At 37.9% G+C, this 19,254-nt stretch overlaps 1 protein-coding gene across 1 annotated transcript; it reads right to left on the minus strand.

Annotated features, from left to right (window-relative positions):
* Positions 1-14: 14 nt before the first annotated feature.
* Positions 15-14,136, minus strand: LOC129242336 (adenosine deaminase 2). The gene is made up of 8 exons (XM_054878923.1): positions 14,035-14,136; positions 8,718-8,842; positions 8,268-8,628; positions 4,576-4,745; positions 4,299-4,480; positions 4,087-4,223; positions 215-572; positions 15-148 (listed from the first exon to the last, which is right to left on the minus strand). The coding sequence occupies exons 1-8, from the start codon at positions 14,105-14,107 to the stop codon at positions 49-51; spliced, it is 1,506 nt and encodes a 501-aa protein (XP_054734898.1). The 5' UTR covers positions 14,108-14,136; the 3' UTR covers positions 15-48.
* Between the last annotated feature and the right edge of the window lie 5,118 nt (positions 14,137-19,254).

The raw sequence follows: 19,254 nt of genomic DNA on the forward strand, positions 1-19,254 counted from the left end.
ATACTGCTTTGATAAATATTATATTACTTAACGAATAAAAACGTTGATTTAGAATTTCAAATTAATCACATTGTAAATAAACTCCTCCCATTTCTTCTGGAAAACGCGATTCATTTTGCGGCGCTCCTCTGACGTTAAGATGGAGTACCTGTGAGGAAATGTGGATAAAGAGTTCAGTTTTTTTTCTTTGTTTCATTTAATTTGTGATTCATACTTTATTGAATTCAAAGCGAGCTGTTTGAGAAACCGCAGGTCAGCTTCAGCAGGCGCCAGCGCCATAAAGGTGTAGTAGAAATCATAACTCAGCCCTTTCGAGTTCCACATGCCTGGATAATCGGCCGTTATGACAACTGGAAAGTTTTCGGCTATTAAAAATGTGGCCGGGTGGTTCCGCAAATCCCAAACAAGACCCATTACTTGATTTGAAATCGGACTAACTTCGATGGCAATGTTGCGTTTTTTGACGGTTGACCAAATGTTTGGATGTTTTGGCAGTGCGTAGCCATGACCGATGCGTTTCGTGTTCAGCAGTAGCGCGTCCATGAGATTCCAATCGGTTTTTCCAAACCAATCTGAAGCGAAAAGAAGAGTAAAAATGAACAGTTAAATTGCAGCTAGCTGGGCATATATGTGAGTAACAAACACAAAAAATAATTCAGTAGAAACTCGATTCTTGCACGTAATGGAAACCGGGCTCATTGCATGTTTCGTGGTTGTTGCAAGTACTGAGGTTTTCTTTCATACAAATTAAAATAAGTACTCTTTACCCATAACAATCCAAGTTTATGTATATTATTTGTTTTTATTATATATTAATTAAATGCAATTTACAGTGATAAATTTCATTTGAATTTAAAGAATTCGATTGGTTTTGTACACTCTCGCTTGTTCAGTATAAGAAATAAATACGAAGAGAGAATGAATATACGCTATTTCACGTGAGGGGGTGGCCAATAGGGGTGGAAGGGGGTGGATTTTCAAAATTTTAAGATCAAATTCGTAATCAGCGACCCCGACAACCCCCGAGTAAGAAATTTTGAATCAATGACTTAATTTTTTGAGTTTTGGCCAGCTTTTCGGCAATCGGCCGCACTGTGCGCCGTAGCCGAATGAGTTGGTGCGGAATTCGGAATTTAGAGAGAACGTAGGTTCGAGTCTTCGCGAAAGACCAAAATGAAGAAAATGTTTTTTCTAAAGGGGTCACCCCTCGGTAGACAATGGCAAACCTATGAGTTTATTTCTGCCATGAAAAAGCTCCTCATAAAAAAGATCTGCCATTGGGAGACGGCTTGAAACTGTAGGTCCCACCATTTGTGAAACAACATCAAGACGCACACCACAAATAGGAGGAGGAGCTCGGCCAAACACCCAGAAAGGGTGTACGCGCCAATAGCCGGTCATTAGCTACTTGGCAGGCATTCTTCGAGACTAGGAGTTTTCTCCCATGAATGTTGCAGAAGTTGTAGACATTAGGAGAGGAAGAAACAGTTGAGCACTCCTTTGTAATTGTCCAGCCCTAGCTAAAATCAGAGCAGGTTGTCTATGTAAATACTTTTTCAATTATCTTGTTAATCTGCTCTTTTCAAACTTAAATCCATAATTGTTTTGTTAAATTTATATAATAATGACTTGATGCAGCCACTCTTATTTGACAATTTTTCTCAGCAAATTATTAGCCATCGTATTGCATGCCCCTTTTTAAAGTTTGCAACCAAACGATTGCTAGCGTGGAAGCCTTCAAGCTTTTCCTGCATTTTGGCATGCAATAACTTGGCTTTCTTTAGCATATCACTTGAAATTGGCCCTTGACCCTTTACTCCGCAAACCAATTGAACAACGGAAACTCTAAAATCTAAAGAGTTTTCTTTTTACCTGGACTGGATTCAGATCGCGTAACAAACTTCTTTTTGAACTGTTAATTTTTTTCATACGAGTTATTGCTGCTCTATGCACGTGAAAGTTTTTAGTTAAGGCATTAATGGAAATTCTCGAATTTAATTTGTTCAGAATGCCGTTTTTTTCTTTATTGTAAACAGCTAAATTTTCTCTTTGTCATTATGAGACTACACCAAGCAAAAGTTAACGCAAAACTGTCATTTCGTCCGCAAATCAATGAGACGGTACTTCCCCTAAACTCATTCATCTGATCCAATTCAAAAAATGTCTTTGCGAGAATGACGTGGACGGTACTTTCTGGAGCTTTATGCTCAAAAATAGAACGAAAAAAGAGCAAAAGAGAAAGGCAAAACAAGAAATGTTGAAGGGTAGAGGTAAAAATGTTCTAATGCCGCAGGTACTGAGTACGCAATGAAAAAAAAAAATTGCGTCGCACGCATCGAGGTGTACAAGTATCGAGTTTCTACTGCATATAAAAAAAGAAGAAGAAAACACCAAAGTTCCAAACAAAAATATGCAAGTGACAATTGCATTAAATTAAGGTGTTAAAGCTCCATTTGTATAGACCTAATTTACGTAACTTAAATTAAACTTAAAATTTTGTCTAACCTGTTTATAGAAAATTGCGATAAGTCGAAACTTAACTTAACTGAAGAAACTAAAGAACCTATAGATTTTAGATTCTAATTGACAGCCGTGAGTTACGACCGCAGAGCTATGAGGGAAGGATAGTAAGATAAAAATGCATACACTCAGCTTATTATACAATAATGCTTCAATATTTTTGGTAGACTCAATATTTCCTTACCAAATTGTATGAAAAAAAATGAATTTATTGGATATGGGAATAAGTTTCCGCCCTCGTAAATGAGGTGCCACTATTGATACTATTTTTGTGTTCGCTCTAGTAATATACTGGTGATTTGAAGGTGTATATGTGAGGTCTCGATCGCAGTAGTTGACATTGGTTTGAAGCGTAGAGATCCTTTTTATCTGACGTCAAAAATGTCTACGTTCGCCCAGAAAAACAGCATTTGCGGGAATTCATGCTTCATCATTACCTTTTAAAGAAAAGTGCAGCTGAAACGTGTCGTATATTAATGAATATTTACGGTAATCACACTCCATCAAATACAACTTGTAAAGAGTGCTTTCGACGTTTCTAAAGTGGCAATTTCGACGTGAGTGATAAAGATCGCGAAGGACACCGAAAAAACTCAAAGTATGATACTCAACTACAACAATTATTGGATGAAGACGCATGTCGAGCCCTTGATGATATGTCTGAAGAGTTGGATGTTGACAGATCAGCCGTCGGTAAACGTTTGCACGCGATGGAAATGATCCAGAAAGCAAGTAACTGGGCGCCACATCAATTGAAGGAGATGGATATCGAGAAATGTTTGGTGTCATGTGAGATGCTTCTTGAACGGCAGAAAAGAAAAGGTCTTCTGCATCGCATCACACTGGCGATGAAAAATGTATCCATTATGATAATCCTAAGCGTCGAAAATGATGGAGAATCCCAGGAAAACCAGGTGAATCGACAGCGAAAAAAAATATGCATGTTTAAAAGGTTATGTTGTGCATCTGGTGCGATCAGAAGGGTGTTATCTATTATGAGCTCCTTAAGCCATCGGAAACCATCACTCGCGAACGTTACCGATCGCAAAGAAAAACGCCGGAATGGGACGGTAGACATGACAAACTGATTTTGCTGCATTACACGCCAGTCTACACGTTGCTAAATCAGTCCAGAAATATTTAGAGGGACTGAAATGGGAAATCTGGATCCACCAGCCGTATTTCCCAGACATTGCACTTTTGGATTGCCATCTGTTCCTATCAATGCAGTCAGCAGAGAGTATCGCAAACTGGCTCAAGTCAAAAGAAGTCGAATTTTTCATCAGATGAATCCGTACGCTGGTTGAAAGATGGAGTACAGTTGTAGCTTCCAATGGCACATATTTCATAGTTTAAATAATTCGTAACTTTGGCTGAGAAAGGACGGACACTTATTCCCATACCCAATAAATGTTTGTGCTTTCACTTCCTTCTACAATCTTCTGCACTACACTGGGTCTTCTGGTTTAATTTTACGACGCTTATCCTTTAGGTTAACATTTGCGAAAAATCGCAGCCCACAGTATGAATACCCACATTGAAATATATATATGTGTATGTACTCACTTGTTTCGCCAGCGTGAAAGAAAAAATTGGCAGTTGCTGGCATATCTGTTAATTCATTGACGAATTTGTGCAGCGGATCACCGGCATCTTCTTGGCCAATCAAATCAAAACCAATAATGAAGTTTGGCTTGGCATCACTACGAAAATTGCAATTATTTATAAAAGCTGTGTGCGTGTGTATGTAGATACAAATATTAGTAAAATTGACTCACTGCAGTTGCTTAAAAGTTGTTAAGTGTTGTGCCATTTCATCCACGGACGCTTGATTTGGCTTTGTATAGATGACCTTAAGGCCCACAAAGTCAGGGTGCCGCGCCTTAAAGCCCTCCACGATAGCTTCCATTTCGTTGGCTACTTCGAGCGCATTGAATGTTCGATTGTTGTCGCCATATAGCTGATATTTTGTTGTTGCAAAAATACATACACATATCACAGTGACAATTAGGGATACTTTTAGAAAGTCTCTAGAAATGGCTCACTACAACATACCGGCGTTAGAGGTGATCTCAATTCCGCATAGAATATATTATCCTCACATAGTTCTTCCAGCAATCGCTTGTGGTAGTTGCAGAATGCCGGTTGATAACTGTAAAAGTTCTCTACACTCTTAAAAATGTTGTGGAAACGTTGCCAAATCTTGCGTTTATCCGTAATCATAGCTGAAAAAGTGGTTTCGAAAAAGATTTTTAAGTGATATAAATTAAGAGCTAAGCACTTGTTGTTGGAATTGAGGTAGTCAGAGTAGAGTAGTATAATGTTTTCAAAATATTCACCAAAAATTTTAAATATATTTAAATAATAGCTTTTGAGATGTCGAACAATTAAAGAAGGGCACTTGGACTCTCGATGGACAAGATGAAAACTGTAAAAGCGTTTTTCTCGAATTTATGTTCGCGAGATCAGTGACCATTGTAATTCTAGAATCAGTCAATGGGAATGAATTTTATACGCAAGAATTTCTATTTTTGCTGAAAATCTCGATTGTACTATATATATCATGTATATATGTATAAATATATATATAATTGGCGAGTACACCCCTTGTGGGTGTTTGACGGAGCTCCTCCGCATATTTGTGGTGTGCGTATTGATGTTGTTACACAAATGGATTTTATTTCAATTTTATTAAAACCATACATTATGGCATTTTTCCCTCAAAGTTCGCTTCTTGAAAAAAGAAGAAAAAAATATATTAATAACATTAATATTTAACAAAACTTAGTATTGAACTAAAACATTTCCCTTGTTTGTTTGATTTTGAATCAATCCAGTACGAAGTTATAAAGCAGTACAAAGCGCTACTTGAGGGGTCCAAGAGAGACTTTATCCAAATTATTATTTTTTTGAAAATTTAAGAAAGTCAAGCTTATTATTTTTTATTCATTACTTGGAGAGATTCAAATAACATTGGTTGGTTGGTTGGTTAAAGTGGTGATTCTTCTAGAATCCAACTAACGTAACGTAAACAACGTATTAGGTGCGCAACTAAGTTCCCGCTGTTTGTCAATAGATGCCGCCAACAGTGTGTGCTAGTCGATTCTAACATAACCTAAACATCATAAACCAAGATTAGACATATGGTAAACAAATTGCTTCGACACATTAGAGATTTTGTTTTGGTACCATATACTTTTGGTTTTGTGAAAATGTCTGATTTTGTGCCGAATAATCGTCATTTGCGGGAAGTGTTGATTTTCCTCTTTCATTCGAAAAAACGGTGGCTGAAGCGCATCGAGAGCGACAAAAAGTTCATGCTGCTTTAAGTGAAACAACGTACCGAGATTGGTTCCGTCGCTTCAAAGACAGTGGTGGAAGTGTGAAGGAGTGAAGGAAGGCCAAAAACCATCGAAGACGCTGAATTGGAGGCATTGCTCACTGAGGATCCGTGTCAAACGCAAGAAGAGCTTGCTTCAGTATTAGAAGTTACCCGGCAATCCATTTCCAAGCGATTGTATGCTTTGGGAATGATTCAGAAACAGGGGACTTGGGTTCCTTATGAATTAAAACCAAGGGATGTTGAACGTCCTTTTTTCGCCTGCGAACAACTAAATGGGTTTCTTCATCGCATCGTGACGGGTGATGAAAAATGGATTCATTACACCAATCCAAAGAAAGAAAGTTATGGAGACTGCCCGGTCATGCTTCTACGTCGTCGCTTTGCCCGAATATTCACGCTGCGAAGGTTATGCTATGTATTTGGTGGGACCGAGTTGGTGTTATTTATTATGAACTGTTAAAACCAAGTGAAACCATCACTGGGGATCGGTATCGACTTCAATTGATGCGATTGAGTCGAGCACTGCGCGAGGAGCGGACGCAATACGCGGAGAGGCATGAACAAGTGATTCTACAGCATGACAACGCTCGGCCTCACGTTGAGAAACCCGTTAAAACCTACCTAGAAACACTGAAATGGGAAATTCTACCCCACCCGCCATATTCTCCAGATATTGCGTCGTCCGATTATCGCCTGTTCCGATCGATGGCACATGGTCTAGCTGACCAGCAGTTCCATTCATATGAAGACATCAAAAAATGGCTTGATCCGTGGATAGCCTCAAAAGATGAACAGTTTTACCGCGACGGTATACCAGATCTACCAGAAAGATGGGAAAAAGTAGTAGCCAGCGAGGGCAATACTTTTAATGTTTCACTTGTAACCATTTTTTTTAGAATAAAGTTGTATTTTCAAAAAAACAGTGAGAACTTTGTTGCGCACCCAACAAATAATTAAATACAATGCGTAGTTCAAAATTGGTGTTCAAATTAAAAAAAAATTCGCTTTTAGTCAGAGCATAGAAAGGAGACTAGTCCCTTCCAACGCCTTCTGCCATGCGCACAACTTCTTATTTGACTTTTGGAGCTAAAACTCTCGCTTTGAGTAAGCACTGCTCGCATGCCATTTTTGGTCGACCACATGTTCTTTTCCCTTGTGGATCCCACTGGAAAGCCATTTGATCTGTATTGTCTTTTCGAAGACCATTTTTCTCCTTTTGATTTCTGAGTTGATGGGCATTCTGTTTGTGAGCGCGTAGAGGTCTTCATTTGAAATGGTATTTGACCAGAAAACTCCGCAAGTTATGCGTAGTCATTTATTATTAAAAAGGGACAATTAATTACATATCGCGTCGGTGACTTTCTGTCTCTAAGCCGTACAGAAGGATTGATTTGATGCTTGCGTTGAAGATTCTTAGTTTGGCGTTTCCGAATACAACATTGGAGTCCCAGATTTTTTTCAGCTTGCAGAATGCAGCGCGAACATTACTAATGCGTGAGTCTACGGCAGCATCTGCACCGTAATCCTGCACGAACACCCTGCCCTCGTTCCCCCAACAATCGGTTCTACGTTACCGGAACGACCCGGATTTACTATATATTCGGCCAAAGACTGTCACTCCAGCAGCACTCCCCACACTGCCCAGATAAGTGAACCATTCAATGTCATCAATTACTGTAGTGTCGGCGCCCAAACGGAAGGTTACAGCTGCTGCCATCATTGTCTCCATGCGCATAAGTTTTGTCTTGCGCTTTCAATGAGCATTTCTATTTTTTTCTTTGTTCCGTACAGTGAATGTGAGAGAAAATACAGTATATATGATCCGCGTAGTCCAGGTCACTCAGCTTTTGAAACGAATTCCACTGAATTCCATCCGGAGCTTCGCGGTCAGTTATTCTTAAGGCCCCACGCAGCACTAGAATAACCAGCAGAGGAGATAAAATGCAGCCTTGGCGCGCTTAATTTGCTATTTCAAACTTCTCGCTGTTCTTCCCTTTGAAACCAGTTGCTTCAAAATACAGCTCTTGATAATATAAGTTATTTTATCTGATGCGTCATGATTTTCAGTAGCGTTTCTATCGATGGTGTCGAAAGCACGCTCAACGTCAACAAAATAGGAATAAAATGGAATGCCATTCTGCAGACTGCTCGACAATGATCCTAAGGGTATTAACGATATCAACACAAGAGCTTTGAGGTCTGAAGCCATTTTGCTCAGTTTTAAGCATGGCGTTAAGCTGAGGTCACCTTTCTTAGGTATCGTAACTAGTAAAGTTAATCTCGCATTATTAGTTTTATAAAATAAACAAAGTGACTATCGGAAAAAAATTAAAAAAAATACTAATTTTTTCACGCCTCTGACTACCCCGCACCCCTTATTATAATGAATAGTACAACGACCCACATTCCGGATGTACAGTGTACATGTTAATATGTTTCTCCAGTTGTCGTTCGTACAGTCGGCGATCCTCGGCGTTAATGCGTTCCAAGCAAACATTTTGCACTTCACTGTGACATTTGTTCTGCTCATAGGTGAACATCAGCAGTCCGTTCACATCGCGGCAGGTATACAGGTTATACAGGGTGGTTAAATTGCTAATAATCCAACGTGAACTGACCATGCCCGTATTGTGTCCATGCAGCAGCGCACCCTTGGGTAACTTTTGCATAATACGAAATACTTCGCTTTGGCGCAGGTACTGTTTGCCCTGGAAGAAATGCATTGCGGGTGGAAATTTTTCGGGCGTCTTTAAGCCTTCGGCTATCTGTAATTGTGTTATGGTGAAGGTGATTTAATTTTTAATTTTTAGTTTTCTGTTTATATGTATGCACATTACTGTATTTTGCAACTCACCTCTGCCCGTTTGGCATTCATTAGTATGCTGTTGGCTTTGTCTTCCGCCGATGTTAACCAAATATTGCCACCAACTGCGACTGAGCGTTCAGCATCGATGATTTTGTTACGAAGCGTGTCATAGGCTAGAAGTAAAATGAAATGAAAGGGTACAGGAACTACACATTGGGCTAACTAAAGGAGAGACTATAGATATTTGAAAGTGCACTGCTTCATTTCTAGATACGCTTTTCTGCTTTCTTGTGTGACCAAAATAAATTAAAATGTATTATTTTAAGGTCATAAACAATAAAAAACCCATAGCGCTCAATATATGCATATAAATATGAAATATTTCCCATAAATTCTAGGTGCTTTATTTTGCTTCTTTTCCTTTATTTAAATTAATTTTCTCAATTTAAATTTAATAAGCGTTGCTACTATTTTCATATCGTTGTTTAAAAGCGCAAGTAGATGGCGTAACATATTATAAGCTAACCCTAAAAGTATGCAACAAAAATTAGTGAACATGACCATCAGCTTAATTTTTATCAAGAAATTAAAACAAGCTTATATTATTCGCAAGCAACAACTTTGGAAGAGTTATCCTAGAAAAGGAGATGGTTTTTCTTTTTTTTGTTTTTGAGTGCACCCGGAAGCTTCCCCATAGATAATAAGATGCGACACTCTTTCTTTTGTGTGAGAGCACGGGATTGAAACAATCCTGATATGATGAACAGATGAACAGTTCAAAAGGCTGGCTGCCAAAGCAAGGCACCAAAATTAACAGACGAAAACCGTTCGTTTTTGTGTTCATGTGTTTATGGACCATGTTGCGATTTAAATATTTATAATTATTTGTTTTAAAATAAACTGAATTGAAAAGTAATAATTTAAATTACAGCGTGTTATTAGAATTTTCCAAAGCTTCTTATATCATTTTCGGTGGTTTCTACTTGTAATTCGTCTTTTGTACATACCTATATGAATACATTTGACTTACATTTAGTTTTATTGAAAACTGGGAGTTGGTTTATACTACTGTGGGCAAAAAGTAAGGTGAATTTGGTTGTAAAATGAAAAATCTTTATTTATTCTTGTAAATCAATTTCATCCCCTTCAAAATAATCCCCTCTCGATGAAATACACTTATGCCAACGATTTTTCCAATCCCCGAAACATGCCAAATAGTCCATTTCCGGTATAGCCATCAGCACCTTCTTCGATTCAGCTTTTATCCCCTCAATCGACTCGAAACGCGTTCCCCCGAGTGGTCTCTTGAGTTTTGGGAATAGCCAGAAGTCACACGGAGCCAAATTAGGCGAATACGGTGGTTACGGAACGATATGCGTGGAATGTTTGGCGAAATGGACACGAAGAACGAGTGCAGTGTGAGACGGTGCATTATCGTGATGCAAAAACAAAGAGTTGTTGGCCTGTTATTCTGGTCTTTTTAGACGAATTGCTTCACGTAAACGACGCATAATGCTCAAATAATATTCCTTATTAACAGTTTGGCCAGGTGGAAGGAATTTATAGTGCACCACACCACGAAAATCGAAAAAAACTGTCATCATGACCTTTATTTTTGAACGACTTTGACGTGCTCTTTTCGGTCTGGCCTCGCCTTTAGCACGATATTCGCTTGATTGGTCAGTTGTTTCAGGGTCGTAAGCATAAATCCAAGTCTCATTTCCCGTAATTATGCATTTGAGCTTGTCCTGATAGTCTGAAACATTGTTTCACACACATCAACGCGACGACTTTTTTCCAAGAAATTGAGAGTTTTCGGTACAAAACGAGATTTGACCTTTCGTAGGCCCAAATGGTCTTTCAAAATGGTTTTCACAGATCCTTCTGATATTCCGACCATATCAGTAAGGTCTTTAACAGTCAACCGACGATTTTTGAGCACTAACTCCTTCACTTTATTGACGTGTTGGTCATCTGTTGACGTCGATGGTCGTCCGGAGCGCTCCAAGTCATCAACACGTTCTCGACCCTCTTTGAAGTCTTTGTACCACTTATAAACATTTTTCTGCGTCATGGTCGAATCACCAAATGCCTTTTGCAACATGCTAAACGTTTCCGCAGCCGAAATTTCATTCCGCAAACAAAATTTGATGGCACTTCTCTGCTCAATCAAATCAGACATTGTAAAAATCGAAAATGCACTCTTGGTCGTTTGGTAAACACATGCGTAAATATATTACTGAGAATGACATTCACATGAAAGTTGGCCCATATATTATTAACAGTGCTGCCAACTCATGAAAAATATAACTTGAGCGAAATTTTAATCCCGCGAAGTTTGACAAATAAATGCACCTTACTTTTTGCCCACACATATATATATCATATATAAATTGGCGCGTACACCTTTTTTGGGTGTTTCACCGAGCTCCTTCTCCTATTTGTGGAGTGCGCCTTGATGTTGTTCCACAAATGGAGGGACCTACAGTTTCAAGCCGACTCCGAACGGCAGATATTTTTATGAGGAGCTTTTTCATGGCAGAAATACACTCGAAGGTTTGCCATTGCCTGCCGAGGGGCGACCGCTATTAGAAAAAACGTTTTCTTAATTTTGATCTTTCACCGAGATTCGAACCGAATTTCTCTCTCTGAATTCCGAATGGTAGTCACGCACCAACCCATTCGGCTACGGCGGCCGCCACAAAGCAATAATAGTCCTTGCAAATAAGCACTACACCGCACTAAACCTACAAAACACTGAAATAACAATCACCCAAACAACAGTTGAAGAAAAGAAGACGGCTTCGGTATAGAAACAGCTGCATGGCAAGCACATTATAGGAAACCCAAATATTGACAAAATGAACAGTTATACCTAGCTCCATAGACGGGAGCTTCATCCTGAAACGGAAGGATGTATAACCGCCGGTCAAGATCAAGTAGTCCTCACTAAAAACCATCAGAAACACGTAATAAAATACCCGATTATAACTAACAACAAATGCCGAAGAAGCCAAATACACCTAGAAACAATATACCACATAACTGCAAGATGCCATATTCTAGCAGGCAGAGAGTATACACATAGACATAACATAGTTGCAAAAATAATATATTACATCAAGAAAAAGCCAATAAAAAGCCTTTAAAAGAAAGCAATGATCCATATTACAAATACGCTTCTTCAAAGATCTTAGATAGGGAAGAATATACCCTATATTGGGACACTAGAATACACACCGATAAAACTGTAATACCGTCGTATTCGGTAAAAATTGACCCCTCCTAGAGGAAGAGTAGTGTGGGATAATCAGAATAATAATAATACTACTAAAGAATAGCTAATGAGAACTTTTGACCCAGGAGTTACAGTCTTTAATATTTCACTTCAATGCTCATTTGAATGTATAAGTATGTTACTAGTTCAAACAAGCCAACAAAAAAAGATTGTAAATATGATACTTTACAGTACAACGGGAGCAGATAAAAAATTGCATATTTCTGTCAACAACTAACTAACAAAGTCAAACTCAATTGGCCTAGCATACAACGCATTACTGTTGAAAATGCAGCAACAGCAAAGTTCTCGTGCACTACTCGTATATGTACATACGTGCTTGCATATGTAGTCGTATACTATTTCACTTTCGTTTTTGCTTTCATTTACACCACATCAACTGCATTCATATTTAACTATTTCACGATAGTTTCTGATGATCATAGCCTCCACTACTCACGGCCACATCACTTCCACTCTGAACAAAATTGGGCAGGCTTTGCGTCGTCTGACGCTCCCAAAATTGGTATTTCATGGAAATACCTATATTTCCATTTAATCCAGGAGTGCTACACAAATATGGGATATGTGCAAGGTGGTTCATTTAGTGTATGGAAGTTAATTAAGTTGTTTTTTTGTAAATAGTAAGCCTTGGCATTAAATGTAGAACACAATTTCGTTCAAATTATATCTATGGCAGGCTTTGCAGTAGCGCATTCTGTCCACCCAATTTTTCAGTACATTTTTGCGAGTTTCGGCACTTATCACACAATGGACAGCTTCGATTTCATTGTCTCTGGATGGTGGCCGTAACATTTAACGACACCTCATAATTTCAGACTAATCGCAGCTTTTAGGTGGACAATTGGCAACACCGTTTCGGCTTACTATACGAATTTTGAAGAAAATGCATAAAATATCGAATATTTTTAATATTCTCCAATTCTGTTCGAACAAGGAGTAACCCATTTTTAGCTGTTAGAGTGAAAAAAATCGATAGTTCATATTCCAAATTATGGATGGACTACCCTGAGAAAAATAAATCCACTATTTTTGCGTACAATTTTTCGCAAATGGTTTAAAAATGTTTTATGGTCGATCTTTAGCTCCTGGGCGATGCTACGACTACTAACATCCCGGTCAACTTCGATTATTTCTGTGATTTTATCGACGTTTTCGGCATTTTCTTTAACATCAAAAATGTCAGCATAGCCTCAGCTATTAATGAAAAAAATCTGAGGCAGGCAGTTTTTCAAAAATCACAACAAAAAAATGTATGTTTAAGAGTGGCATGAACATTTCAGAAGAGATCGTAAGTCCATCGAGGATGACGAAGGTGCTGACAGGCCGTCGACATCGAAAACTGATGAAAACATCAATAAAGAGAAAGAAAAGTTGATCAATTATCGCAAATTAACCATCAGAGAGCTGGCAGAGGACTTAAACATTGGATTCGTTCATTAAGGATCCTTTCAGGACATTGTTGTTAATGCTTTGGGTTTGCGCCTTGTTGCTGCAAAGTTAGTTCGAAAGAACTTTAATTTGATGCAAAAAAAGGGCCGCGTTGATATCGCCAAAGGAATGAAGGCTGAATCCACCCAAAATTTATCAAATGCATGATTACTCGAGACAAGGGTTTATGGGTACGCCACGCAATCGAGACATCAGGCGAGTGAGTGAAGAACTCCGAATGGACCAATACCAAAAAAAGCCACGTCGTTTTCAGTAAAAAAAGTGATGCTCATTGTTTTTATGGATTATAATGGTATTGCACACCAGAATACCGAAAGCTGGATCAAACGCTAGCTTAAGTGCGTTGCAGTTGATGAGGAGTACTTAGAAGGCGATAATATCACTTAAAAAAAATTTAAAACTAAATTTATAATTTATAATATTTAAAAGAACCGAGGATATTTCACTTTAAAAAACTCTACACTAAAAATTCAACATTGAATAAATCTCAAAATGATTGATTTATTTAAAAAAAATAGTATTATTATACTCAAAACTGCAAATAAACAAATTTCCAGAAAAATTTACGACATTTTTATATTTTATGAGGGATATTTAATTTACTTTTCTTCTTACATATTTCTGCACACTCGATGGCAAACAGTACGGATAAGCCAATTAACAACCACAGCAAAGATATTTTGCACATTTTGTAATATATTTTGATTATTATTAAAATTACATTTATTTATTTATTATTTTTATATATTTATATTTTTTTATTAATTATTTTTTTTATTTCTGAGTTTTTTTCTATGTTTCTGTGCTTTTTTTTTGTTTGTTTTAACCAACCAACTGCTCTAGCAGAGCTCACACTTAATGCGACCGTTGCTAGTTTCCAAACCGTTCCGAACCGTTTCACAAATGCAACTGAAGCAGATAATTTAAATCACCTGCAAAATTTCCCCAACAGTGCGAATATTTATGCTAATCCGTCTAATCCGAATTCACCCTCTCCAGCAGTGGCACTGCAGTTCCGAGATTGGCAATTCAAGAGTAAAAGTAGGTATCATCTACCTCGGCACCTATCCACACTTATGTTGCTGTTGTTGATGTCGCGTAAATTGTTGCCTATAAAAGTATGCAAATGCCAGCATAGCGAATTTAGTTTCAGTTCAGTGTCAGCAACAACAACAACAATAACAACAACAACATTACATATAATATCATATTATCATCAGCTGAGTTGTCTCCAAACTTATGCGGATCAGTTAGCTTCAATGCTTTGCTCGCATATCCAACATTTGCATTGCCCATTGACCGTCACCCAGTAAAGGAGGCAATGAATGAGTGAATGAAATTTCACTGAATGAGTCTGACTGTGCCAATGATGAATGAACACTGAAAGGGTGGTATGGGTGTGTATGTTTGTACGTGTGTTGTGTTGTGTTTTTATGTGCGCTATGTGAGACTGCGTGGGAGTACAAGCCGCGCTGTATGCTGTCTGTGGGGAGGCCCGTTCATCCGTTATCAATTTCATAATTGCGAAGTCAAGTTCAGCTGGACAATTTGTGGCTGGTTTAACTATTTTTATTGCTTATCACTTGTTGTTTTTTTCGCTTTTACATATGTAGGTATGTGTGGATGTGTGAATGTAGTTTGTTTAGGGATCTGTTATTTTTAGTTATTCGGTTATTGTTTGTAAACAAAAACTATGCGTGACGTCGGAAAATAAAATACAGTCTCCATTAACACTAACTACACTATAAAAAATATGTACGAGGTGTGGCTATTGTGTTATAAGACTGATGCTTTAAAACATTCATTTCATACAAATATTCATATTATGATCTTCAATATCTGTACAACGCACTATGCGAATCTTCCATTATTCAAAATAGCGCTGTATTTTGTTAATAATTAAGTTTTTTCTTTAAAATTAGATGGTAACGCTATTTAAAAATATTATTTCATTAAATATAACTTAACCTTTACTTTGATATATAAGAATATAGGTATGTATGTATGCATATTTTTAACAATTAATATATTTTTGTGATCAATTACTTAATTTACAAAAAAAGGTGGCAACAGCAGCTATAAATATTGCTTTATTAGAGCTTACATAAACACCTTTCATCTGTTAGCCACATTTAGCTAGGGTCATAGGTTGGTATTTTTGCAATAAAAATCGTGTATAGACACTTTTCATTTAATAACCATGTCCTAATATTCGTAATAAGTTCCTATTTTTACAACAAAAAAAATCAGTTGGCAACGCTACCAAAAAAATTAACAGATTTTTCTTCAATACGGGTTATCTAATAAGAAGTGTTATTTTGATATTCAAAGAAAAATGCTATTTTTTAATATAAATGATCGGATGTTTATTTCATTATAAAGGGAAAGGCAAGCCGTTAATAGTGGAAAATAACATCAGGCAAATGACCACCACGACCACGCTTACAGGATAATATCCTGTTCATGAAATTTTCCATAACCGAATTGCAAAGTGGCTGCCCTATGTCCTCGATAGAGTCACGAATTCCATCTTTGAAGTCTTGAATCGACTCTGGGCTGTTGGCGTAGACCTTCTCTTTCACGTGGACCCAAAGAAAAAGTCACAATTTGTTAAATCACCAGATCTGGACGGCCAATTGTGATCACCTCCTCGAGAGATAACACGCTTCGGAAACTTTTCCCGTACAAGATCAATGGTTTCGTTGCTTGTGTGGTACGTAGCGCCGCCTTCTTGAAAATAAACGTTGTCCAGATCAATACCATCCAATTTCGGCCATAAAAAATCGTTAATCATCTCTCGACAGCGATAGATAACACCTGTTATTGGAAAACCCTTATATTCGAGTTGATACCCACCTTTTTTTATATATTTTGTTTTTATTATTTAAATAAAAACAGGTGGCAGCACCCTGATAAAATTAGTGTTGCACGCAATTCTTCTTACCACTCACAGATTTTCCGTGTAAAAAATTTTGGAATAAAAGCAACACATTTTTGAGCGACGCTCTTTCGAAGAAATTCTCAATTTCAATAAACTCACTTACTTGTCTTAAAATTTGTATACTCAGTTTTGAGTTCGACGAAGTATGAATAAGATTTTTCTTGTCTGCCAATACTTACTGATTAACGAATTTTTCCCGAAATTTTTTTATAAAAAATTATATTCAAATTTTATAGCCAATGTATTCCACACGGTCCGGCACTCGAAGTGTATCCAACTTCAGATCGCTCACGCAGCTTATGCGCGGGCATCAGCTCTCTGTTAGTTGGCTAAATGACAGTCCAGAATATTGTTTACAATGCGCGCGGAAGCATTTTGCCGAGAGTAAACGCGAAAAAAGAAAATCAGTAATGGATTTCAAACGTAATAGTGTGATTGCATTATAACAGGTGACGCTAAAGTAATCCTCCTTCAAGAAGAATCAAAGTTTTTCTTTTTTTTTAAATTACAGCCAAAAGACATCGCAAGGTTACTTTTGCGCCACCTATTATTTGGCTGCAAAATTATAACCAGCGATTGTTCCTGAGCTCGAGCACCTTAAAGTAAATAAAGTTTATATTTATCACACCATTACTCGTTACAATAACACTGGTGGCATCGAGAAACGTCATGGAGGTGGTCATCAGAAGACTGCAACGTCACATGAAATGGTTCAAAAAGTGAAGAAGTGACTTGAGTGAAATCTTCGACGAAGTGCCAATCAAATGGGAAAGAACTGAAAATATCTGACCGTAGCATCCGCCGCATACTGAAAAATGATCTCAAAGTCAAGCCTTACAAAATCCAAAACGATAGGGTTTCTTTACATTTCAAAACGATAGGGTTTATTTGACCGACCGTTTTTACGAGAATTTAAGTAATCGATTGGCCACCAGAGAGCAGCACCCGCCCCAGATAATGATTTGGGCCGCTCCAATCGTTTTTATTGAGCCTGGCGTCAAGATAAATGCGAAATATTATCGGGAAAGTATTCTGGAGGTTACTTTGAGTTCGTGGGCAGACACACATTTTGGTGACAGACCATGGACGTTTCAACAGGGTTGGCAAGAATGGCTAGGAAACAACTCCGAACTTCAAAACGTCCACACAATGGCTCTCAAATTCACCAGACGCGAATCCGATGGATTATTCTTATTGGGCTATTTTGGAGAGCAAGGTCCGAACTAAAAGTTACACCAGTCTCGAGGCACTGGAAAAAGTCATTGTCCGCGAGTGGGCCAAAGGCAAGCCGGCTGCCGATAGGTTATATCGGAACACCAAGACCAGTGGTTGCACTTATTGCGAGGCCGCACAAATGGAGTCCACCATCCTATTCGAGCCAACGTGTGGAGTTGATGAATCCGAAAAATTGTCGTACCCTAACTTAGCTGCATTAGTATTTGTCCTTATTGTTCTAGCTGCTGGTCCGGATGTCGTTTAGGAGGACTTGCGCACTTTTTTCATAACTACCGATGTGATGAGGTCTGTTAGCAACCAGATGGCTGTGGATATTTCTCTGCTGTTCAAGCTATAGAGCTCTTGCGAACCTCTCATCAACCATTTTAACGGCATAAGTATTTTTGCGAGGCGAATGGTAGAACTTATCTCTTCCAAGCCAACGAAAATGGAACAGAAACTCTTACGGTAGTGTACTTGGTTGTTGCTTCATTGCCTGGTGTAGTGCGGTACTCATATCAGGTGAAGAGGAATTAATCCAGGCAATTTGTTGAGAAACCTGCAACACTTTTGGAGTTATTTGAGACAGAGACAGCTGATGTTTGTTTGACGAACTGACAGGCAACAGAAGTTTGATGAACTAAACTTTAATCGACGCAATAAATTTTAAAGATTTCTATAACAGATCGAGTATAGGACCGCCTTCGAAAAACGTTGGCTGTTTACTGGAAAACCAAATAGCAACAACCTTGTTAAGTGCCACTGATTATCCAAGGACAAAATCCACATTAAACTGGCAGAGTAAAAGAAAAACATCTTTTTTTCTTACGAAAGTCATTAAAGTAATCTAAATCAATTTTCCTCAAAACGTTTAGGCACAATTTGGTGTTGGTTAAAAAATACTACTGCAACTAAAATATAATAGCTTAATTAAAATACAACCAAAAGTAAAAACAAATTTACACTTAGCGAATAACGACGAAAGAAAATCCAATTAAAAGATTCACACATTAAGCTGAATTTGCTACCAATTTCGAATTCGAAATCATCATCAGAGGAGTCAACAAACCGTGTCACGAGCATTGAATACGAATGATGTGGTCGTGCGCGAATGCGTGGGTGTGGGTGAGTGTGTGCGGGTAATAATTTTGATTTATACGAATGTGTAATTTGTTTGGCATGCAAAAAAGGGCAACGGTAATGCGAAAAGTAGCAAAAAACAAATTACTTATAAAAAAAACCTATAAAATTGAAAAGTGTGACAAAACGGTGAGGAGAGAGGTAAGTATGCGCATGGGTGTTGTATAGCTCGGATTGTGAGGCGAGAATTGTGTGAGCTTGATGATGAAAAGTATAATAATAACTTCCTAACAGTATTTACAAAAAAATTACGAAAAAACATACATACACACAAATTTTTGTGTATACAGGGCCCGCCATCTATCGTTACGGATTTGAACTAGGTATTATTTGAAGAATGGTAACACTTAGCTGTCATCTGATTTGACAGAAAATTAGTTTTATTCTTCCGCTGAACGAAAATGGTTGTGTATATGCTCAAAGAATGCTGGGAAATATTGCGACATTACTTTGAAAATCATGGTAATGTTGCAGAATGTGTACGAAAATTACGTACGGCAATGGGAAGAAGAAAAGCACTGAATGAAGCGTATGTGAGT

Source organism: Anastrepha obliqua, chromosome 1, assembly GCF_027943255.1.
Source record: "Anastrepha obliqua isolate idAnaObli1 chromosome 1, idAnaObli1_1.0, whole genome shotgun sequence".
In the NCBI taxonomy this organism is placed as follows: domain Eukaryota; kingdom Metazoa; phylum Arthropoda; class Insecta; order Diptera; family Tephritidae; genus Anastrepha; species Anastrepha obliqua.